General features: G+C 54.1%; 1 protein-coding gene across 5 annotated transcripts in view; it reads left to right on the forward strand.

The window, feature by feature from the left end:
- TXNRD2 (thioredoxin reductase 2) overlaps nucleotides 1-24,209 on the forward strand; it is a 72,684-nt gene that overhangs the window by 32,538 nt on the left and 15,937 nt on the right. For 4 of the 5 annotated variants that reach the window (XM_030815829.1, XM_030815828.1, XM_003280362.4 and 1 more), the window contains exons 6-11: nucleotides 587-665; nucleotides 1,158-1,220; nucleotides 5,031-5,101; nucleotides 16,383-16,402; nucleotides 17,344-17,435; nucleotides 19,899-20,073. In XM_030815829.1, coding sequence (XP_030671689.1) covers nucleotides 587-665; nucleotides 1,158-1,220; nucleotides 5,031-5,101; nucleotides 16,383-16,402; nucleotides 17,344-17,435; nucleotides 19,899-20,073 — 500 coding nt within the window. Of the gene's footprint in view, nucleotides 1-586; nucleotides 666-1,157; nucleotides 1,221-5,030; nucleotides 5,102-16,382; nucleotides 16,403-17,343; nucleotides 17,436-19,898; nucleotides 20,074-20,279; nucleotides 21,208-24,209 lie in introns of those variants that run through there. The other variant, XM_012508149.2, reaches the window with a different exon arrangement.

A 24,209-nucleotide genomic window follows, 5' to 3' on the forward strand; every position in this document is an offset into this window, starting at 1 on the left:
GGAGGTGGAGGTTGCAGTGAGCCAAGATCGTGCCACTGAACTCCAGCCTGGGCGACAGAGTGAGAATTTGACTCAGAAAAAAAAATAAAAAAGAAGAAGAAGAAAGCGTGGGTCATTTGTTTCTGTGCACTATGCTCCCAGCCACCGTTTCGCCAGCCTTGTCGTGCCCATTCTCTTGGTGTTACCACACCCCTGAAGTCAGAAGGTGACACCATCTGGTGGGCACCACAGCTCCCTGCTGGAACATGTGTGGGTGATGAGGACTGTCCCCAAGAGAGGTCCAGCCACCTCTTGCTGCACACCAGGGCTGCATGTGGCCTCTCAGGACTGTGCTGAGCTGGCTTCTGTGCCTGCTTTGACATCTGTGGTTAACATGTCCCTGGGATCCCTGGGGGACAGGCGAGGTGCCCCCATATCCCCTTCATGCTTCTCAGCGTGGTTGCCGCTTACCTCTTGGTCCATCTGAGCCACAGCACCAGGCCCTGCTGGGGGTGGAGCTCACTTTTACCAGTGCTCCCTATTTGATCCAGTTGGTGGGGTTTAATTTGCAGAGGAAATGTTTGAAAATCTTATCTTTATCTTTCAGAAAAGTCAAGTACTTTAACATCAAAGCCAGCTTTGTTGACGAGCACACGGTTTGCGGCGTTGCCAAAGGTGGGAAAGAGGTGAGCATCTGACTTACCCGTGTGGCTCCCTGTGGACCCTTCTGCAGACCTTGGGCACCAACTGCAGCTGTGTTTGGCCTGGGTGCTGTTCTCAGTAACATGTGCTGCTGGAATCGAAAAGGTGGCTTCTTTTGAGGCTGGGCACTTGTCTTTAACACGATCAAATAATTTGCTGCCCTGCTGCTCGGAGTGACATGGTAACAGGGTTGGTGACCGCACCCTCTTTGCAGGATTTTTTGGGGATTTGAGGGTGCCTTGAAGTGCTTGGAGTTAGAACATCTCCCTGTCCTTTCTGCCTGTCCCTCTCCCTCCAGGCTGACGGGCGGTTGATGGGATTCCAGCTCCACAGGGCCTCTGAACTGCTGGCCAGGGGTGCACGCTGCAGGGCAGGGGCCATGGGAACTGCTGGCCAAGGTCTGTGGTGCTCAGGCCCTCTGGTGGGGTGATCACCATGCACCTATCTGACCCACGGCTTTCTCTTTTTCTTCTCAGATTCTGCTATCAGCTGACCACATCATCATTGCTACTGGAGGGCGGCCGAGATACCCCACACACGTGAGTGTCCCCAGAGCACAGCGTCCCTGCTGTGCTGGCCCATTCCCGGCCTTTTTGAGGGATATGCTTTTACACACGTGCTTCCCACAGCAGCAGCTTGCACACCCTTTCCCCCTATACTCACTGTCATCACTTTCTGCTTTCCAATTCTCTTGAATCCACACTGTTGAAATGTGGGGTCCCCAGTGGCCTCCATGCTGCCAGATCCTCAGGACAGCTCTCATTCTGCTCTCTCCCTGCCCCGCTAGATCTGTCCCCTTCCACACCAGGATCCTGCTTCCTAAGTCTCCATTGCTGATTCCTTTTCCTTTCAGCCTCAGAATGTTGGAACATTCAGGATATAAGCCTCATTCTTCATCTTCCTCCTTCACGGCCCCCAGTTTAAAAAAAGTTTGAAATAAAATTCACACGCTATAAAATTTTGCCTTTTATAGGGTACAATTCAGTGGTTTTTAGTACATTCACAGAGCTGTGCGGCCATCAGTCACCACCATCCATTGCCAGAACTGCTTCCATCATCCCCAAACTGAAACTCTATTCCCATTAAACCCAACTCCCCAGCGCCTCCTCCCCCAGCCCCTAGCAACCACCACCTACTTTCTGTCTCTATTAATTTGACAACACTAGGTGCCTCGTGTAAGTGGAATCGTACATGTAAGTCCTTCTCATGTAACTGGTACGTGTGTGTCCCTTAGTGACTCATATGTGTGTGTCCCTTAGTGACTGGCTTACTTCACTGAGCATAACATCCTCCAGGTTCACTTACATTGTAGCATGTGTCAGTATCATTCCTTTTTATGGCTAGATACTATTCCATTGTATGGATAGACCACATTTTGTTTATCTACTTGCTTGGGTAAACACGTGTTATTTCCACTTTTTAGCTATTATGAATAGTGCCGCTGTGAACATCTGCAAAGAAGTTTTTTGGTGGACTTCAGTTTTCACTTCTCTTAGGTTACACTTAGGAGCAGAACTGCCAGGTCATGTGGTAACTTTATGTTGAATCTTTCAAGGAACCTTTCAAGGAACCTCATACTGTTTTCCACAATGACTGCATTTTACATTCCTTCCAGCGGTGTGTAAGGGTCATGGTTTCTTGTTTCTTCACGTATCTTGTAATTTTTTTATTGAAAGCTGAACATGTCAAATAATTTAATGCGGTAACTTTGGAAACCAGATTCTCCCTCTGCCCCAGGATTCTGTTGTTACAGCTGCTTATTTGGTGACTTTTCGGAACTGACTTTGTAGACACTTATTCTTTGTTGTATGTGGCCACTGAAGTCTTTACTTGGTTAGCTTAGTGGTCAGCTAAGAACTGCATGGAGATTTCCCTAAACTAAGAACTCTCCCGGTCTTTGCTGAGGGCTCTGTGTGCGTTTGGAGGGGATGCCTTCCACACTCAGCAGGCAGCAGACAGCTCTGCCCTAGCCTTCACTTCCTGCCTCTGCAGAGATCAAGGTCAGCTGGAGGTGAGGGTTCAGGACCTCCTTGGTCCTTCCTGATGTGTGCACAGTGCCGTGTGTGTGCCTGGCCTAGGTTCCTAGGAATATGCTGGAACCATTCAAAGCTCCAGCGGACATCTCATACTTTGGCTTTTCCTTTGAAGCTTTTTGGGCAGTCTGTTTTTGGTTCCAACTGTTACCTATCCCCTCAGGCAGCTGTGAGAAGAAAACCTCAGACAAATGCCCCCAGAGAGAGGCTTTTAGCCCTGGCTGAGCTCCAGTGAAGTTGGATAAAGATGACCCTATAGATGCTGACTCTGACTTTTCTTTGCAGGGGGATTTGAAAGACCCCAGCTGAGTTCTGCTCTCTCTGACATGTCACTGTTCAGGGCTGCCACTGAGGTGGGAGTGGGACCAGAGTGAGTTAAAACACCCTGGAGCTCCCATTCTCACTCAGCTTCAGCTGTTTTTCCTGACTTTAAATGTTCCCTGTGTTGCTGCAAGCCTGTGGTTAATTTCCATAATTCTGAATCTCACAGTTCTTGCCAGTTTTATCGCTGTTTTTAACAGAGAGGTGAATAACTCCTGGCCCAGTCTTGTGGGTTATGGGGGCAGAGTTGAAGGGGCCCCAGGGTGAGGGGTTGGGGGGCAGCTGCGGCAGGGAAAGCAAATGGGCTGGGGGTGTGCAGAGAGGTTTGGCTGAGACCAGTCCTCACGGGTCTCCCAGGGAACCGTGTGCTGCCTGCTCCAAGCCTCTAAGTAGGCTGCAGCCAAGCTCTTGAAGACCACGGCTCTCTTGTCCTGGAGGCCACACCACCTCTGACTTAGACCCAGGGGCAGTCCGGTGGAGGCAGGGCAAGGGGAGGTTCTGCCGCTTCTTGGATGTGACCCCAGCGTCCACTTCGTCCTGTGCTTACTGTGGAAACAGGGAAAGGAGCAGCCCCGAGGAGCACAAGCACCCCCAGTCCTTACAGGCCATGGGACTTGTCTGGCCACCAGGCAGCCACAGCAGCCTCTAGTGGGGGCAGGTTGCTTATGCACAGAGGTGGAGCTCAGGGCTACGTGGCTTTGAAGGATGGCACTGTGCAGTTGTTCAAGGCAGCTGCTGCAGACAGGGTCCAAGTGATCCCGTCTCCTGGCAACTGGGCTCATGGTGGTTCTGCTTAAAGAAGGCCACAGCCATTTTCCAGTAGCCCAGTGGTCATTGGTCTTCTCTGAGGCCCCAGGGAGAGCTGCAGGTGCATCCGCACCAGGGAGCCCTGCACGGGGCCCTGGCCTGGCCCGGCCCTGCTCTGCACCTCACAGGCAGCCCTGCATGGGGGCCCTGGCCTGGCCCGGCCCTGCTCTGCACCTCACAGGCAGCTGCTGACGGCTCTTTGGGCCCACAGGGGATCCAGCAGGCACTCCTGGTCCTTAGGAGGCAGGCAGCTCAGGGCTGCTTCGCCCTCCCCGCCACGCCTTCCCAGGGTGTCTGCCAAGGCTTGCTTGTGTTTTAGTCCCTTTGATTGCCAGACCTTTCGGTTTTCCTTGAGCAAACCTGAGAAATTCTTGACTTTATTTTTTTTGCCAACTGGAAGCATAAACTGTTTGAGATCCGCTTCCTCCACCAGCACATCTTGTTCTCACAGCTGCTAAGGGGACGTTCACCCTGGGCCTCCCACCTGCTTGGCCGCCCCTCTTCAGGTGACCTTTATGATTTCTGGGCTCAGAGCCCGCCCGGGCCAACCCTTGAGAGTGTGAAGTCCGTCCTGGCTTCAGCCAGGTGCCCTCAGAGCTGCCCCTCAGTCCCTGCCCACCTCAGCCTGTGGCACTTACCCCCTGTGCCTCCCCTCCTCTGGCTGGCCCTATAGGCCACCCCTGACGCGCAGACACACCTGAGCTCTGCTGGCCCTGATTTGCTGACCTGTTCTCTCCCCACTTCCTCTCTCTGAGTTTGGACCTCCCAGAACCCAGGTGTTGTTCCCTGGGGCTGCATGCCCCGGTCTGTTTGATGTGTCTGTCCAGAACCCGGGCAGACTTGAGGGGGCCCAGCTGTCTGCCTGTATGGCCCCTGCAGTTGCTGTACCCACCTCAGGCCCCGTATCCTGCTCTGAACCAGGGTCAAGGGAAGGGTCCTGGGGAACAGAGGGGAAAGGTACCCTGCGAGGGCACCGGGCCCTGGAGTGCAGCAGCTTAGATGCAGACAGGCCATCTGCAGCCCCAAAGAGGCCACAGCCTGCAGACAAGGACTGGCAGCAGGGAAGCCCTGTGCATGTGTGCCCTGGGACAGCTCTAGTTGATTCTGCAAAGCTGGCATCCTCTTTAAGGAAGCCCCAGGACAGGCCAAATGGAGCTCTTGTCCAAGGGGTCATTTCTGTCTTGACAGATCGAAGGTGCCTTGGAATATGGAATCACAAGTGATGACATCTTCTGGCTGAAGGAATCCCCTGGAAAAACGTAAGGGCTGCGTGTGCATCGTGGGGTCCTCTTTGTTCACCAGAGTGAGCACTGGGCCCTGAGAGCCTGTGCTGGTGCTTGGCTCCTGGGGCTTTCTTTCTGATTTACCCAAAAGAAGGAAAAAAGGCCTGTTATTTGTGGCCAGGTATGGTGGCTCATGCTTGTTAGCCTAGCACTTTGGGAGACTGAGGCGGGAGGATTGCTTGAGGCCAAGAGTTCGAGATCAGCATCAGCCTGGGCAATATAGTGAGACCTCAACTCTACAAAAATCTGGGTTTTTGTGTGTGTGTGTTTTTTTTTAGATGGAGTCTCACTCTGTTGCCCAGACTGGAGTGCAGTGGCACAATCTTGGCTCACTGCAATCCCTGCCTCCTGGGTTCAGGTGATTCTCCTGCCTCAGCCTCCAAAGTAGCTGAAATTACAGATGCCCACCACCACACCTGGCTAATTTTTGTATTTTTAGTAGAAATGGGGTTTCACCATCTTGGCCAGGCTGGTCTTAAACTCCTGACCTCAGGTGATCCGCCCACCTCGGCCTCCCAAAGTGCTGGGATTACAGGCGTGAGACACCACATCCAGCCTACAAAAATCTGAAAATGTTAACCGAGCATAGTACTGTGCACCTGTAGTCCCAGCTACTTGGGAGGCTTTAGGTGGGAGGATTGCTTGAGCCCGGGAGGTTGAGGCTGCAGTGAGCTGTGATTGCACCACCACGCTCAGTCTGGGAGAGCCAGACCTTGTCTCAAAACTAAACAATAAGCCTGTGACTTGTGCCCCTCTACAGGGCTGTTGATGTACTCTGTCCTGTGGCTGCCTTGGAGGTAATAACAGGAATGCCATATAAAGGGAGTCAGCTGTTTGTTATCTAGGTCAGTGGTTGTCAAATGGGGTTCCCAGGAGCCCTGGGGTTCCAGTGGGTCCCATCAAGGACATCAGGGAGAACATTAAGGAGGGGAGAGCCAGCAATCCCTATCCCAGCCCTCATCTAACACCCGCACTGTCTTCTGGTGTGTACATTGGGTTTCCCTGAAATCTAGCAAAGACTCCAAAGGCCTCAGAAACAACATCTTGATTGTGGAAGGGAGGCTAGCAGCATACGAGTGGCTCTCACTCCCCATGGGAGCAGGTGCAGAGTCACTAAGTGCATTCCGATTCCCACAGAGGGGGCCATCCCGAGGTCCCAGGTCCAGGCAGCTCCTGCCTGTGGGGTGTGGAGACTTCATGCTGGCAGGGACCAGAGAGGCCACCAGAGGGCGACAGAGGCTTGGTCAATAGCAGTCTCAAGCCTTCCCCGGAGAAAATACCAGTGGAAAAGGGTCCTACCTCTGTGTGTGCCCGAATGTGCATGCAGATGTGTGTGGTGTGTGTGTGTGAATGGTATGTGTGTGTGTGAGTGGTGTGTGTGTGTGGGGTGTGTGTTGTGTGTTGTGTGTGTGGTATGTATGTGTGGTGTGTGTGTGAGTGGTGTGTGTGTGGTGTGTGTGTGTGGTGTGTGTGAGTGGTGTGTGTGTGGTGTGTGTGAATGGTGTGTGAGTGGTGTGTGTGTGGTGTGTGTGTGGTGTGTGTGGTGTGTGTGAGTGGTGTGTGAGTGGTGTGTGTGTGTGAGTGGTGTGTGTGTGGTGTGTGAATGGTGTGTGTGGTGTGTGTGATGTGTGTGTGAAAGGTGTGTGTGGTGTGTGTGAGTGGTGTGTGAGTGGTGTGTGTGAGTGGTGTGTGTGTGGTGTGTGTGAATGGTGTGTGTGTGGTTGTGTGAGTGGTTGTGTGTGGTGTATGAATGGTGTGAGTGGTTGTGTGGTGTGTGTGGTGTGTGTGTGGTGTGTGGTGTGTGTGTGAGTGGTGTGTGTGTGAGTGGTGTGTGTGTGAGTGGTGTGTGTGTGTGAGTGGTGTGTGTGTGAGTGGTGTGTGTGTGAGTGGTGTGTGTGTGAGTGGTGTGTGTGAGTGGTGTGTATGGTGTGTGTGTGAGTGGTGTTTGTGTGTGGTGTGTGTGGAGTGGTGTGTGTGTGTGGTGTGTGTGAGTGGTGTGTATGGTGTGTGTGTGTGAGTAGTGCGTGTGTGAGTGGTGTGTGTGTGTGGGGTGTGTGTGTGTGAGTGGTGTGTCACGTGCTCTGCTTGTCATTGTTTCACACTTCACGGGGCATCTTTGTGTGGGGTCAGGACTGTATTCCCTTGAATGGATGTGGTGTAGTTCTTTTGACCTTTCTCTTGTTAATGAGCATCTCAGTAGTTTCTCTTCATCATTATCAATGCTGCAGTGAAAACTTTCGAGGTGCATCTGTTTACCATCAGAAGTGCTTCTGACACATTTTCCCAATTATTCATTGTGATAAAACAGACGTAGTATAAAATTTACCACGTTAACCTTTTTTTTCTTTTTTTTTTTTGAAACAGAGTCTCACTCTGTTGCCCAGGCTGGAGTGCAGTGGTGCGGTGCGATCTCGGCTCACTGCAACCTCTGCCTCCCGGGTTCAAGAGATTCTCCTGTCTCAGCCCTCTGAGTAGCCGGGACTACAGGTGTCTGCCACCACACCTGGCTAAATTTTTGTGTTTTTAGTGGAGACGGGGTTTCACCATGTTGGCCAGGCTGGTCTCAAACTCTTGACCTCAGGTGATCCACCTGCCTTGGCCTTTCAAAGTGCTGGGATTACAGGCGTGAGCCACCACGCCCGGCCCACTTTAACCATTTTTAAGTATACAGTTCAATGGTATTAAATATATTAATAATGTCGTGAAACCATCACCACTATCCGTGTCTGGAACTCTTTTCATCCATGTTGTATCTGCATTTCCTTCTTTTTAAGGCTGAGTAATATTCCATTGTACAGGCACACCACATTTTGTTTATCCATTCATCTGTCAGTGGACACCCAAGTTGCCTCTGCTTCTTGGCTGTTGTGAGTAGTGCTGCCGTGAACATAGGTGTGCAAATACCTCTTGGAGACCTTTCAGTTCTTTTGAATGCAAACCCAGAAGTGGGATTGCTGGATCATATGGTCTTGAGGAACCTCCACCCTGTTTCCCACAGTGCCCACACCATCTTACATTCTCACCAGCAGTTCAGGAGGACTCCGGGCTCCCCACATCCTAGCCGGTGCGTGTTGTTTTCTGTTTTTCTTTCTTTCTTTAATTTTTATTTTTTCCTTTAAACTCTGTTTTCTTGATGTTTTCTGTTTTTTTGACAGTGGCCATCCTAGTGGCTGTGAGGTGGTCTTATACGCTTTACAAGGGGAGCTACCCTTCCATCTTAACACTTTGTGCTGACAGGCCGATTCCATACACATGGAATCTGCCTGCTTCCCCGTCCTTGATAACTCAGGCATCAGCTTTTTGATAAGACACAAAACAGAAAGGAGCCTCTCCTCCCATACCCCTGGCCTGGGCAGCGGTCACTGCTACCCATGGTGCCCACACTCTCCTGAGAGCGGTCACTGCTACCCACGGCGCCCACACTCTCCTGAGAGCGGTCACTGCTACCCACGGCGCCCACACTCTCCTGAGAGCGGTCACTGCTACCCACGGCGCCCACACTCTCCTGAGAGCGGTCACTGCTACCCACGGCGCCCACACTCTCCTGAGACTGTGCCGAGCTTGCGCTGGTTTCCATTGCCTGCCTGCTGCCTTCCATTGGACCCCCTGATCGTGGTTTGTCTTTGGACTTGGTGATAGTATTTCTTGCAGAAATTTTAAGTTTTTCTGTTGTCACCCCAATCACTTTTTCCTGTTATGCCATAATTTCTGGGTTATCTGTTTTTTTATCTTTGAGACAGGGTCTTGCTCTGTCACCCAGGCTGGAGTGCAGTGGTGCGATCGTGGCTCGCTGCAGCCTTGATCTCCTGGATTCAAGCAATTCTCCTGCCTCAGCCTCCTGAGTAGCTGGGATTACAGGCGCCCGCCACCATGCCCAGCTAATGATTATTTTTTTTAGAGCAAGGACTCGCTATGTGGCCCAGGCTAGTCTTGAACTCCTGGGCTCAAGTGATCACCCTGGCCCCTCAAAGTGCTAGGATTACAGGCGTGAGCTACCGCACCCAGACTGTTTTTTTAATCTTTGACTATCTGCTGAGTTATACATGATCTGACTCTGTTTGCATTTGCTGTGATCAGTGGTCTTTTCACACATTTACGTGAAAAGCCTCTTGTCACAGCCTCGTTTGAGATGAGCATGTCGTGAGCGTGCCCGTGTGTGCTGCGCAAATCGCCAGCATGGTCCTTGCCCACTTTCACGTCTGGCTTTTCTCCTCTTATCTCTTCTTACCTCCAGCTGGTTTGTGTGTTAGGGATGTGATCCTCTGTCGCTTGTGGTGCAGATTTTCTCAGCTTCTAGTGTCTTTTAACTTGTGTGATGTACAAATGGTTTAAGTTTTTTTTAATGTAACTTAAATCTTTTACACTTAGTGGCTTTTTGATTTATTGCATGTTCAGAAAGGCCTGCCCCACCCCCAAGTTTTTATTTATTTATTTTTTTAAGCCCTGTATTTTCCTCATGGGCGTCCACAAGTTGGATTTTCTTTTACTTCCTTGGGCTGGCTGCACTTCTTCTGCGGTGTGGTGGAGATGGGTTGCCTGGGCCCCAGTGCCCATCTCCAGCACTGTTCTCACTCGGCGTCCTGAGTCCTGCCTGTGGCTCTGGTTGTCTTACACGTAGGCTTCTCTGGGTGGAGTCTGGACGCCCCTCCAGCCCCTGCAGGATGCTTTGTCTGCTGGACCTGCAGGGACATGGCCTTGGATGTCCGGCAGCCCCAGGATGTCTGCCGGGCCCCTCGATGCACTGGGATCCTCGGTGACAGTCACTGCAGCCCAGCACTTTCCCTACCCTGGTCGCGCCTGTTCCCCTCAGAGGCTGCCCGCTTGGGCCCGGTGCTCTGGGTGCCCTGGCCCTGCTGTCTCCCTAGCAGGGTGGCTGGGGCTTGGAGAGCGCTCCTCTGCAACCCTGTGCTTGGGGCAGCCGGCTCGGCTGGGAAGACACGGGTCCAGATATTTTGTTCGGGAAAGAAACTGCAGTGTTTATTTTCTTCAGAAAAAAAACATTTAGAAGATTTGTTTTAAAGCTCTTTCGTTTAGAAGGAATCTAGGTATGTTATTGTTTAAGAAAAAAAGTGTTTGCAATGTATCAGTCACCCGTTTCATTCTGAGCATGATTTATGTGAGGAAATGGTTTTTTTAAAAATTAAGCTGGAGATATATCCCTGTACGATGCTTCTGTGAAAATGCGGCTTTTGTCCAGCGCTGTTAATGCAAGTTGTAACAGTGTAATATGGGAGTCAGTGTTTACATGTTACATTCCTCTGCTGCAGTCAAAATAAGCCCGGAGGGTCTACAGTAGCATTTCTGTATTTTATCAGCTTGGGCTGGGGCTGAGGGGAGGCCTCCACTCACACTTGGAGGGGCTGTTTCTGCCAGATTTATTTGCCTTATAAATATTCCCCATGTTTATTTTAACTCGCCTTTAAAATGGAGCTGAAATTAATATGGACCCCAGGGCTGCTCCCCTGGCCCCTGAGTGCCTCCCATAGTCGGGTGGGACATTTCTACCTGGTCCCATCCAGGAGGCCAGGTGGGCAACTCAGGGTGCCCGGCATCACAGTTCCCCTCCTGCAGTGGGCACTGTGTCCCCTGGTTGGCTTCTCCACCAAGGAGGCTCCCTGTCCCCCTGGCCCCAGGCCCTCGGTGGGCTCTGCAGCATGCATGAGGCCTCCCTCGTCCCTCTCTACTACAGGCACAGGCTGCCGCCAGGAACTCCTTTCAGCACACGCCTGCGTGGGGCCCACTGCCGGGAGCTCCAGATCTGGCGAGTGGTGCCCACAGTGGGGTCTGGGACCCAGCCTGCAGGGTTGTACCATGCCACTTTTGCCCCAGAGAGGCCACTCAGTCATCACAGTGCACCTCGGGCCCCAAGTTGGGAGCCCCCTTCCTCCTTTGTTTGCATCCAGGTCTTAGGGAGCCCAGGGCTGGACAGATGGCAGAGGTAGGGGGATTGTGTCCAAGCTCAGTCAAGGGGAGACAGAATTAAACAGTGCCCTTCACTAAACAGCCATATGCTGGCAAAATGGGGCCATACCTGTTGGCCAGAGTGGGCTGAGCACCTGGTTTGTAACCTAGGAGGGTGAGGAAGACGTTCAGAAAACTCCTGAAAAAGCAGTGTGAGCTTGTGGGTGGGTGAGCAGGACCCTTGAGTGCACTGGGGTGGGGCGGGGGACGTTCTGGCTGCCCCACTCCCATAGCCACGCCCCGGCGCAAGGGGCTGTCCTCTCAGTCTTGGTGGGGACCCTGGGAAGGACTCCAGGTCGGCTCCTGCTCCGCCTCTGCCATGCAGATGCCCACCTTGTGCCAGCCCGTTTGCCTCTTCTGCTGGTCTTGTGTCTTTCCTTCTCTGGAACTGCAAGACAGGTTGAAGAGAGGAGGGTTCTGGGGAGGTACAGCGACCCTGGGCAGGCAGTGGAGCCCCTCTGGGAACAATGGCCACTGCAGGGAGGCAGGGATGCGGAGGGGCACAGGACCCCAAATGACTAGGCTCAGAGGGGGTGTGCAGCCTTGCAAACCAAACCTTCCATTCCACAGAGCAAACCCCTGGCAGGTAGAGGAACGTGGAAGGTGAGGACGGTGAGCCCACTCCGGAGAGCTCCTTTACAGAGGCTGGCACTGGGGGTCGGGATCCAAGTGCAGCCAAGAGGAGCCCGAGGCCCAGAGGGGCCTGGCAATCAAGGGGGGCCAAGGAGCTGAGCTCCAACTCCAGTCCCACAGCCGCACAATCTTCCTGCCACTCCTTGACCTGGAGGGCTGCCTCCACTGGGAAGCCTCTGCACCCGGCAGGGACTTGGGCCCTGCCGGTGTGCCTTGTCTCTGCCTCTTGCCCGCCCATGGCCGTGGGCTTCGTCTTCTCCCTCAGTGCCAGGTTTTGGAGCTCAGGTGCCCTAACCCCAATATAGGGAATTGTGGTCACTCTATTCTAGTCCTCCCTCTTGCTGGGTCTGTAGGTCCACTTTCTGCAAAGCAGTGCTCTGAGCTGGCAACACTGGGATGGGGCGGAGGGCGTGAATGAGACCGCAGCCTCCTCTCAGGTCCGATAACAGAGGTACTGCTTCCTGGAAACAACCAGGGCCTGCCTGTTCCTGCTGCCGGCTCTGTAGCCCCTGCCCAGGTCCCCGTGGGGGTTTACAGAGCGTGGGGCCAGCCTCTCCCGCAGCTGCCAGGCTGGCTCAGGGGCTGACCAGCCCACACACTGGCCCCTGGGGGAGGGGCTGCAGCCAGCCAGGCCTGTCCACCCTCTGAGGCTGCTCCACCAGCCTGCTGCTGTCTGTCCTCGCACTCCTGGGGCTCCGAGAGGCAGAGTGTTTTTATAACTTGTGCTGGTTTAAGGCTGCCTGTCAGTGTGTCATGGAAAGGGCTTTCATTTGACCCTTAGGAAGTCCGGAAGCCAGCCAGGTACTGCGATCATTTTTCTCTCTTCCTAAGCGCAAGAGGGAAGAAAGCATTTTATCTTGGGAAGAACCACAGCCATTTGGGAGAAAATTTAATTTAAGTGGCACATTTTGCTGGTATGATGGGATGTCCTTGTGTTCAGCAATAGGGAGACCAGCTGTCCTCCTGGGGCTTGTTACCAGACTGCAAAGCCCCCGCCACCTCTCTGTGTGCGTCCCTGTGGCTAAGATATGACAAGGTAGGGCTTTCAGTGGCATTTGTTACAGGGCCAGCACACAGAGGCTCCAGCCCAGCATCTGCCCCTGAGGGTTTGGGTGGGGCTGGCGGGGTCCCAGCCAAGCCAGGGAAGGAGGCCTTCGTAGCAACCCCAGCCCTGTGCTGCCTCCGTGGGGCGTCCGCAGCTTGGCGGCCCATCTGGTATTTCCTGGGCTGGCAGGACCTCCAAGGGGCCAGGTGCCTCCCATGAGACTCACTTTGTGTGAGTATTCCCTCTGGAGAGCAGGCCTTCAAGCTCAAGAGGCAGATGGATTGCTCTTTAAGCCTAGGCTTCGTGGGCCTGAATTAATGCTTTTGTTTCTGCTTCCTCCCCCGATTCTAACTTTGAACAAGAAAGCCTGCCCTGTGATTAGGCTAATCCTGCAGTAGTTATTATGCCTCTTTGGAAAATGTTTGCACACCAAAAAGCACAGAGAGCGGAGCTGCTGGGATCCCATGGAAAACTGATTTTTGTTTGTTTTGTTTTGTTTGTTTTAGAGACAGGGTCTCACTCTGTTTCCCTGGGCTGGAGTGCAGCTTACTGCAGCCTCAAACTCCTAGGCTCAAGCTATCCTCCTTCTCAGCCTCCCGAGTAGCCGGGACTACAGGTGCATACCACCATGCCCCAGTAATTTTTTTAGTTTGTAGAGATGGGGACAAGCTATATTGCACAGGCTCATCTTGAACTCCTGGGCTCAAGCAGTCTGTCCACCTTGGCCTCCCAGGGTGCTGGGATTGCACACATGACCCACCACACCCAACCTCTGGGTCTTTTAATGTAGCGGTAAGTTGAGTGGTTCCAGCCCCCTACTGCCAGGTCCTGTGAGCTGGTCCCCTGACTTCTGTGGCCAGCACCTCTGACCTCCTGTGGCCAGCCATGGCTTGAGTTGGTTGCTGCACCACGTTCCTGTCTGTCCCCACCCCTGCTGGGCCGTGAGTGGCCTGAAGAAGGTATCTGCAGGTCCCTGTCTTTGGGTACTCTCTATCCCTGTGATCTGGAGGCTTTGGTGTCTGTCTCATTTTGCTCGGGCATTTTCTTACTTTAGCTGGTCTGAACGGTGTTCTCTGTTTGGATTCTCATATCCTGCATTCTTCAAAGGGTAAACATTCACATAATTTGATCAATGTTGGGAGGGGTACAGTGAAAACCAATGCTGTCAATAATCCTTGCTCATGACAACAAGAAGAGGCCCAAAATGACCATCCACACAAGCGAGACGTGAGCTTTTGTTGAGAGATTTCAGCCGAACACACAGGGTCAAGGATGCCCACTCAGGAATGTGCTCACTGCACCCACCTCCTCCTAGCTGTGCCTTCAGTTGCTGATTCAGAGCTGGCAGCTGAGGGATGGGGGCACCTGTGACTTTGAAGGTGGCCCTTGAGACGGGAGCTTCTTCTGTGCCCCGTGGGTGCCAGGACAGGAGGCCCGGGCACTGGGGGGGGCTCTGAGGGAGGGCCTGGAGAGTCACCTGCCCCCACCCCAATCCAGGCCTGGTGGGTCAGCATCGTGTAGGAGGTGGGGATGTACACGTCGGTGGCAGAGACAGCAAACATCTGTGGCGAAATCAGGAGGGTGTGTTGCTGTATCCCTAGCAATGAGGTAGGAGGCCCGGAGAGCAGCCTGGCCCCTGTCCTGTGGCTGCAGGGCCCATTCCTGGAGAACGGTTGGCCTTCAGGGCCAGGAAGGCCCTGATGCACAGGGGCCCAGCTGCCCACAGAGGGGATGCATTGGCCTCACTCCCCTAGTGCCTGCACAGCCCAACAGGAAGCATCTAGCCCATGCACAGCCACCTCTGGGAGCAGGGGGCAAGGGGCACCGCACAATGGGCTCTCGCCCAGTTATACCCTTGCATTTAGGGCAGGATATGCAAAGTAGCAGAGTTCTGTTTATATTTGCAGTAATTCATAACTTCGTATCTTTTTTTTTTTTTTTTTTTTTTTTTTTTTTGAGGCTGATTCTCGCTCTGTTGCCCAGGCCGGAGTGCAGTGACACGATCTTGGCTCACTGCAAGCTCCAGCTCCTGGGTTTACACCATTCTCCTGTCTCAGCCTCCCCAGCAGCTGGGACTACAGGCGCACACCGCCATGCCTGGCTAATTTTTTGTATTTTTAGTAGAGACGGGGTTTCACTGTGTTAGCCAGGATGGTCTCGATCTCCTGACCTCGTGATCTGCCCGCCTCAGCCTCCCAAAGTGCTGGGATTACAGGCGTGAGCCACCGCACCCAGCCATAACTTCATATCTTAAACAAAAGCTTGTACCTTTCACTGCATATAGCAAGTCCAAAAAGAGTTTGGTTTTGTCATTTTGGAAGCGCATCTCCGTGTAGAGATGTGTATGTGGTGCCTACGTGTGTGTGCACATGTGGAAGTGTATGCATACCATGGTGCCTGTTTCCCAAGTGTCGCCGGCCCTGAGCGGGGCCGGGAATGCATCTCTGCAGTCCTGCTTGGCTGGGGGTCCCAGGGTCCCCCTTCACTGTCCTCACATGCTGAGTGAGGCATGTGACCACTTTGTGCTCAGCCGGCCAACAGAGCTCTGTCTGCTCACTCTAATCCTGACAGTGGCGCGGTTCTGTCCCCAGCCACTGTGAGGAAGCTGCATGCCAGATGCTTCCCGCAGGGCACCTGCAGAATGATTCCAAGGGATGCACCGTGTTTTGAAATGGAATTATATCATTAGTACCTGCTGGGATTAGCACTGACATTGGGCTTATCCATCCTTACATCACCTCCTCTTGTTCAAAGACTGAAGGGTAATGTGGGGGCCCACCCACGTGCAGCTGCCCTGCTGGGAGTTCTTGTTCGTGTTAGGTTCTGTGCCCATTTGCATGTGTGTACATGCATGTGTCTACATGAGTGTGTGCATATGTGTATATGAATGAATGTGTGTACCCTTGTGAGTGTGTGCGTGTGTGTGTACATTTGTGTATGCCCGTGTAAGAGTGTGTGGCATGTGTGCACGTACAAGTGTGCATGAGTACATGTGTGTGCAAAACACATGTGGAGTGTGGGGTTGAAAAATAGAGGGTTTTCACTACAAGAGCAAATATTTCCAATGACTGCTGGTCGCAGCATCCTGTGCTGCCTCCCCTGTCCCTGGGGTCCTTCAGTCCCCTCTCTGGGGAGCTGGCCCTCCTGGCCCTGCGCCTAGCTGTGATAGGGCTGGATATGCCTCTGGCACATGGAAGGGCCTGGCCTTCCGTGGTCTCTTGAGAGTGTTTTACTCAGATGATGTCTTCTCTTGCGGTCTGGTGGCCTCCCCATCCTGCCAAGCATCAGGAGGCCCCAGGGGAAAGAAGGAAAGCCGTGCCATGTGCTGCTCTGGTGGATGTTTCTACATGCCTCCGGGTGCCTTCCAGGGGACAAGTACCACTTGTCACTGACACACATGCCCTTCACCCCCAGGCGATTTGCTGATTCACAACATGCTTGACAGTGTAGCCTTGAAAAGTGGGCTTTGCACCCTGGGGCAAGCTGTTTGAACAGTAGCCTTGGAGCTCACGAGCTGACCAAGGGCCTGGACGAAGGCTGCAGGGTTCTTCTCTGACTGCACTTGGTCAGTAAGGGCCTCAGCTTTACACGTGCTCTCTCTCTCTGTTTCTCTAACAGGTTGGTGGTCGGGGCCAGCTGTATCCTTTGCAAGCGTGCAGGTGGCTGTCCTGGGAACTGGACACTCCTTCCCTTGAGTCCCTCCCTGCCGCCCGCCCTTCCGGCAGGCTCTTTGCCGCCTCAGATCAGGCACTTACTGGGCCTCTCGGTGTGGAGGATCTACTGTGCCTGGGGACAGTTTGAGGCTGACCTCTGGCTAGGGATTCCTGGAGGCTCTTCCTGAGCTGGGCACTGAGACAGCTGGGACAGCTGGACATGGCCATGAGGCAGCTGGGCTGTCCTCCGTGGAGAGCAGCCCCAGCCTGGACCCATTCCTTCAGAAGGGACAGTTAGACAGGGAGGGTCAGGAGAGGAGCTGCAGGAGGGCCTGGGGTCAAGGGGACATCTGAGGGAGATGAAAGCTCCTGGCCAGGCACGGTAGCTCACGCCTGTAGTCCCAGCTACTTGGGAGGCTGAGGCAGGGGAACCGCTTGAACCTGGGAGGCGGAGGTTGCTGTGAGCTGAGATCATGCCACTGCACTCCAACCTAGGCAACAGAGTGAGACTCCATCTCAAAAAAAAAAAAAAAAAAAAAAAAAAAAGCCCTGAGCTGCTGGCTGAGAGCACAGGTGGAAGAAAGCAGCTACCTGGCATCTCCCATGGCCGAGGTCCTCCCTGAACCAGCCACTCCTCTCCATCCTAACTGGAATCCACCAGGATGCAGGCCTCGCCCTGGAGCCGGGATGGACAGCCCATGAGAGCAGAGGCCAGAGGCCAGCCTAGTCCGTGGGTGCTGCTTGGCGGCTCCTTGCTAACCCCAGCCTGTGCACTTGAGATGTGGAGGTGGGGGTCTTGAGTTGGGAGCCTCCTCCGGGGCCAGCCATGGATGGGTGGGGTGTGGGCTGTGGCACAGGGCCCTGGGGTGTTGTCCCATCGCTTCCAAAATTGGGATCTACAGTTCTCCTTAGCTGGCACCCCACAGATGTGGCCCTGGAGTGTGCTGGCTTCCTCACTGGGATTGGGCTGGACACCACCATCATGATGCGCAGCATCCCCCTCCGCGGCTTCGACCAGGTAGCGCTGGAGGCCCCAGCTCCCGCCCCTGTGGCTCTGCAGCCTTCCTCCCACAGCCCCCTCCCAGGCAGGTGCAGTGCAGTCATGGGCCATGAGTGATGCCTGAATCTTTAGAGATAAAGATTCATCCCTTGAATTGGATGAGGAGGTTGTCCAGGAAATATGCAAACATGTGGCCGGAGCGAGGGAGGAGGGTGGCAGTGGGGCACACAGCTGCACAGAGGCCTCCAGCCGACCGCAGGCACAGTGAAGGGAGGCTCAGCCCAGCCTTGTGCCGGCAGAGCGGGTCACCCTCCGGGTCGTCTCATTAGTAAGAGGCTGGTGTGTGCTGCAGAAGTGTTAGCCCCACCTCAGAGACCCCCGACTCCCTGCTCTCCCCTTGCCTGTCCCCTCTGAGGGAGTGGGGGTGAAATAAGCTGTAATGTGTGAGCTGGGGTGAGGGACACAGGGCAGCGCTGGCTCCGAGACAGCCCATGGGGTCTTGGCTTCTGGACAGGTGCGCTGTGTACAGCGGCCTTCATCTGTGTCTGGGATGCACACACTCATGTGGCCAGCAGGACGAGCTCCTAGAGTGGAGCAATAGAGATTTTCTTTTTTTAGCTAAAAACTCTTCAAGGGAAAGTCTCCTGTTAAAATAGAAGTCTGGAGTTGTCATTGTGGAGATGTCAAACACTCCATGACTGCCACGAAGGAGGCCCCTTGCAGGGTGAGCTGTGCAGATCTGCAGGCCCTGCTATAGGCCCTCCGCGGACCCTCAGCTCACAGAGCCTGAGGAGGTCACCTGAGGTGGGAGGAGCCAGGCCTGTCATCTTCGGACTCCCAGTGCCACCCTCAGGCTGACTCAGAGACATGTCCCTCTACCTGTGTGGCCATGTGTTGCTCCATCCTAAAGCTATGGCACACTCCCATCATGTCCCTCAGTGCAAACCCACTGAGCCCTGTGGTAGGGACCCAGTGTCTAGGAAGGCCTCAGAGCCTTGAGATGCAGGGAGGGTGAGCTGGCAGTGGACAGAGGAGGAAAGGGGCCTGCAGAATGGGGGCCGTGCCCAGGCAAGGAGGATGCACAGTCTAGGCAGCCAGGCTGAGGGGCGATGGACCCTGTGTCCTGGACAGGCCCCATGGTTCTCCCTCAGAGCCTGGGATGGCCATGCCCCCCAGGCCTCTGGAGGGGTGCAGGAGTGATGAACAGCCTGTGCAGCAGCCCCTCTGCAGCACAGCCAGCCCTGCCCGGCAGGCCGGACTCCCACACACGCCATCTGGAGCCAGCTGGCGCACCCACACAGGTGTCAGAGGATATTAGCAGTGACTGTTTATCTCCTCTTGAAACCAGAAGCCGTGGCCAACTTCACTGCTGGTCCGTGCAAGGCCCCATTGTCCTGGGAACAGGGCCCCCATCTGTAGCTGGACTTGGGGCGCACAGGCCTCCTGGGCCGGGAGGGAGAAGCAGGACTCTCTCTGTCCCCGATCTGGACCTGAGCCTGCTGTGCCTACATTTCTAGGTGGGAGCAGAGTCTCCTACCTACCCTCCTGGCTCCTGGATGGCAGAGGGGCAGGTTGGCCACATGTGGAGGGGTGGACCGGGAGCAGGGGCCATCTTGTTGGACCAGGGCATAGCTCCTGGGAGAAGGCACGCTTCTCTGTCATTGGTTTTAGTGAAGACTAAGTTTTTTGTTTTTGTTTTTTTAAGAAATGTGTAGATGTATCAGGATTTGTTTATTTTTTCTTTTTTTCTTTTTTTTTTTTTTTTTTTTTTTTTGAGACAGAGTCTTACTCTGTCGCCCAGGCTGGAGTGCAGTGGCGCAATCTTGGCCCACTGCAAGCTCCACCTCCCGGGTTCACGCCATTCTCCTGCCTCAGCCTCCTAGTTAGCTGGAACTACAGGTGTCTGCCACCACGCCTGGCTAATTTTTTGTGTTTTTTAGTAGAGACAGGGTTTCACCATGTTAGCCAGGATGGTCTCTATCTCCTGACCTCGTGATCCGCCCACCTCAGCCTCTCAAAGTGCTGGGATTACAGGTGTAAGCCATCACACCCGGCCTTGTTTATTTTTTGTTTCAGAGATAGGGTCTCACTCTGTCGCCCAGGCTGGGATGCAGTGGCGTGATCACAGTTCATTGCAGCCTCAAACTCCTGGGCTTGAGGGATTCTCCCACCTCAGCCTCCCAAAAGGTTGGGATTACAGGTGTGGCTGTATCTGGCTGATGAAGACTTAGTTAATTAGCATCCAGAGAGCAGCCCACAGGCTGAGTGAATCCTGACCATAGGGCCCAGGGTGGAGGACTTGGAGCCAGGACAGGGGCTAGACACTCCACAGAGAGCAAGAGGACGTAGAGCAGGGGGTGGGGTGTCCCACCCCGTCTTCCACACAGACCCCTCTCAGCCCCTCACTGAGGCCTTCGAGAGCAGGGCAGGGCCAGAGCCTCTCTCCCATGCCTTCATGGCCTGTCTTCTTGTGCTTTGCAGCAAATGTCCTCCATGGTCATAGAGCACATGGCATCTCATGGCACCCGGTTCCTGAGGGGCTGTGCCCCCTCCCGGGTCAGGAGGCTCCCTGATGGCCAGCTGCAGGTCACCTGGGAGGACCGCACCACCGGCAAGGAGGACACGGGCACCTTCGACACCGTGCTGTGGGCCATAGGTAAGGGCACGTCGAGCCACACACTCTGTCTCTGGTCTCCGCGAGGTGCATGAAGAATCTTTGCCCCACTTCCTGTCACCTCCCAGGGCTCCCCCATCCTGCTGGCTGCCAGGCGGGTTGGCCGCTCCCCAGTGCACCTCGAGAGCAACCATGAAGGCCTGTGGGGCGGCACTCACACTAGGCTGTGCCCATCTTGCCATCCCCAGCACCTCGCATCTCTGCGTGTCTCCCCACCACTGTGGGACATGCTGGAAAAACCAGAGAAGAGACTGAGATGGCATCAGCCAGGTGTCCTTATCGAGGAGCAACTAGGCAATCGTCCTCGCCTTCCCTGGCCCTTGAGTGATTGCTTATTAAGGTTTCAGCACATAAATCCTACTTGTCACCTTCCAGGTTTAAGTCTTGGTATGTTTTTTTTTTTTTTGAGATGGAGTCTCGCTCCGTCGCCGAGGCTGGAGTGCAGTGGCAACCTCCGCCTCCCGGGTTCAAGCGATTCTCCTGCCTCAGCCTCCTGGGCAGCTGGGGCTACAGGCGCCCACCACTACACCCAACAAATTTTTGTATTTTTAGTAGAGACGGGGTTTCACCATGAAGGCCAGGATGGTCTTAATCTCCTGACCTCGTGATCCACATGCCTTGGCCTCCCAAAGTACTGGGATTACAGGTGTGAGCCACCGCACCTGACCAGTATGTATTTTTTCTTTAGCATATTAAATGTTTTGCTGCTTCAGGCTTTCCAGCTAGGTTTTTTTCTTTTTTTGCGTGTGAAACAGGGTCTCTCTGTTGCCTAGGAGGAATGCGGTGGTGTGATCATAGCTCACTGCAGCCTCCACCTCCCAGGCTCAATCAGTCTTCCCATCTCAGCCTTCTAAGTATTGGGATTACAGGTTTGAGCTACTGTGCCCAGCCAAACTAGTTTGTTGTTTTTAACATAAAAATGATATGGATTTGAAAGTTTTAAAAATTGTGGTGACATACACATAACATCAAATTCATCATCTTAAGCATTTTAAAGTATATAGTTCAGTGGTGTTAAGTACGTTCATATTGTACAAGCAGCATGACCATCCATCTCTAGAACTTTTCCATTATCTCCAAACTGAGCTCTGTCCCCATTAAACACTCACTCCCTGCTGCCCCAGGCACTCACCCTTCACTGTCTGTCTCTATGGATCTGACTCCTCGAGGGACTTCACGTAAGTAGAATCATGCAGTGTTTGTCCTTTTGCGACTGGCTCATTTCTCTTAGCACAATGTTTTCAGGGCGCATCCATGTTGCAGCATCTGTTAGAGTTAACATCTGTGTAGCACGTGCCAGCATTTCCTTCCTGTTGAAGGCTGAGTTGTATGTGTGTCCATCATCTGTCAGTGGACACTCAGGTGGCTTCTGTCTTTTGGCTGTTGTGGATCATGCTGCTGTGAACATGGGTGTGCACAAGCCACCTGTTTTCAGCACATAAAAATGACGCTGACTTTTTAAAGTTCTGGCCAGCCTTCTTGTGGCTTTCAGTATTTCCCAGTGGGTCCCTTTGGGCCTGGCAGGTCATCACATGCCAGGAGTGGCATCTTGCAGGCCTTTCCAGAAGTCACATTTCAAAGGCTTCCAAAGACATCACCCTTCCAGTGCTGGGCAGAGGCCTGGGTGTTTCCTGGCCAGGTGTGGGCTGGCTACAACTTGCTGGGCACAGTCTGGTCTCACCTTCTTGCTCCCTGTCAGGTGTAGGTCTGGTTTTGCATGGGGCAGAGGCCGAGCAGGTGTGGGGAGTGTGGATGCAGCCAGGGGATACCTGTGCCCAGGCCTGGGCCGGAGCTGTCTGAGGGGACTGGTGAGGGGCAGCTGGAGCCAACAGGGATCGCCCAGACACTGCCCTGTCCCAGGCCTGCTGCAAAGCTGGGGCACGGAGGCCATTGCAGATGGGCCACCACAAGGAGGGCTGCAGGTCCTTGTCAGGGTGGGTGGCAGCACACACAGCATGCCTGCTCAGATGTCCTACCCACCTCGGTGCCTGGCCATCTGGTTTAGGCTCCTAGTTTTCCCAATCGCCCTGTCAACTTGCATGTTGAAGGCGGGAGCAACCTAGTCAGTGTTGTTAGTTCTCCGAGGCCTTTCCGTGCTGAGCCTGGTCTGTTGTCCCCTGCGAGAGCCCGAGATCAGAGCCAGGGTCCCTCTCAGATCACCTGGCTCCACCTCCATCAGCTAACTGGGCTTGCGTGGGGCTGGCCAGGTGTCAGTGTCCCCTGGGGGAGGGCTCCCGGAGGCACAAGCTGTGTCATAGGGTGATGCACTTCTGAAGCAGTCACTCGGAATGGGAAATCAGAACGGAAACCAGCCTGGAGCGGCTGAGGCTTCACTTTTGTGCAGTGGACACAAGCACAGAGGTGATGACCGGGGCGGACCTGAGACGCCCGAGCGTACGCAGGGCTCTTGGCCCGGAGGTGATCAGTCAGCAAGAGCAATGTTCTCAGTCACATTGTAAAAGTAGATTTTAAGTAAGTTTATTATGATAAACACTATGAAGGATTAGGTAACATTTTGGACTCTGAAGTGTACTGATGGTTCTCATCCTAAACTCTACTTTATTTTTCTTTCAAAATTTATCCTCCTACGATCATTCCCAAATAAACTCCACTTTAAAGGGGAGGTGGCGAGTTTCTCCCTCCCGCCGCGCCCTAGCCCTCCTCCTCTGTCTGCTGACATCTCCGTTCACCCACGGCATAAGGGAGCTCTTGCCATTGAACCGAGGGGCAGCCCTCGACTGAGCCTATAGGGATGTAGCAGACCAATGGGCCTCAGGCTGTGTCCCTGGAAAGCCCAGGCATCAGCCTGGCAGGCAACAAGCAAGGCCCCTCCCTACTCAGCAGAGCTGCTGTGGCCTGCACGCCCATCCTCCCTTGCTAGGAGTCTGTTTTATTTTTTTGTATTTTCAAAATGAGCATCCCCCAGACAGTCTGCCTGGCGTGATTGATGCTGGGGGTGGAAGCTTTTCGCAGTCCTTGGCCTCTGACCCTGCTTCCCGAGGGCGGCGCGGCTTCTGCGCGCCTGCTGGGGGCCGCTCGGGCATGTGCTGACTTCGCTGCTGCTCAGAGCCAGGTTTTGTAAACATTCAGGAGCCACTTCCCAGGTCAGCAACTGTGAGCGTTTTCTGCTGGTTTGTACGATAAACCTTTAACCAAGCTTTATTTCTACTTGCAATAAAGGATGATCCACTCTGGGAGGTTAAAACAAAGCACCCTAGGGGCGGCACAGCTGGCAATGCCAACATCTCCGACTCCGCTTCCTGTCCCAGGTGTGCACTACGTCCGCGCAAGCTGGGCTCCGACAGGAAGGGGGGATGCCCCCGTGCCCGGCGCACACACACACAGAAGGGGCCCACGTGCTGCACAGAGCTCCCGTGTGGGGCTGAGTGCTGGCCCTGCCTGTTGCCTGTGTGCCTGGCGCCTGGCTGCAGCTGGCGAGGACCATGAACATTGGCATTGCGAAGTAGGCCCTGCAGTCTGGAAGCCGAGGAGGACCTGAGCCCCTTCCTCGATGCAGCCTTGATCTCCACGTGGTGGATTAAACATATTAGCAGTTAAAGCAGTTAATTGCTGTGCAGGGGGCCCCCGCTCATTGTTTGTCTCTGAATCACCCGCCCACACCAGGTGTCTCAGATAATAGACTGGGAACTTCAGTGAGGAGGATTTCCTGTCTGCAGATGTGCCGATTACAGCGCTGAGTGAAGACAGTCAGCCAGCACCGCTGCGGGCTCGAATTCGCCTGCTGAGTTAACCAGTTGTGGCCTGAATCCCTGGCTGTCTAGGGGAGCAGGGCCAGGCTGGGGCGTCCTGAGCAAACGCTTCCCAGTGCAGAGGCTTCTAAGTGCAGTTAAGTTTAGATTTGGTGAAGGGACAGACTGCCTCTGGACTGCAGCCCTGAGAAACTGGAAGTTGAGATTGTCATGTGCCCCTTTGGCGTCCCCAGCCCCTCTGGACGGTTCTCTGTCCCTCTCATGAGGGTGAGATGCTGAAGGCTCTGGCATATCCCTCCCTGCACCACAGGAGTCCTGCCCATGGCCAGAAGAGCCAGCAGACACAGGAGGGGACTCACTGAGCCTGGGGATCCCACAGCCAGGCAGCTGTTGTGCCTGAGTGCCAGG

The sequence above is a fragment of the Nomascus leucogenys genome, chromosome 7b (assembly GCF_006542625.1).
Source record: "Nomascus leucogenys isolate Asia chromosome 7b, Asia_NLE_v1, whole genome shotgun sequence".
NCBI lineage: Eukaryota > Metazoa > Chordata > Mammalia > Primates > Hylobatidae > Nomascus > Nomascus leucogenys.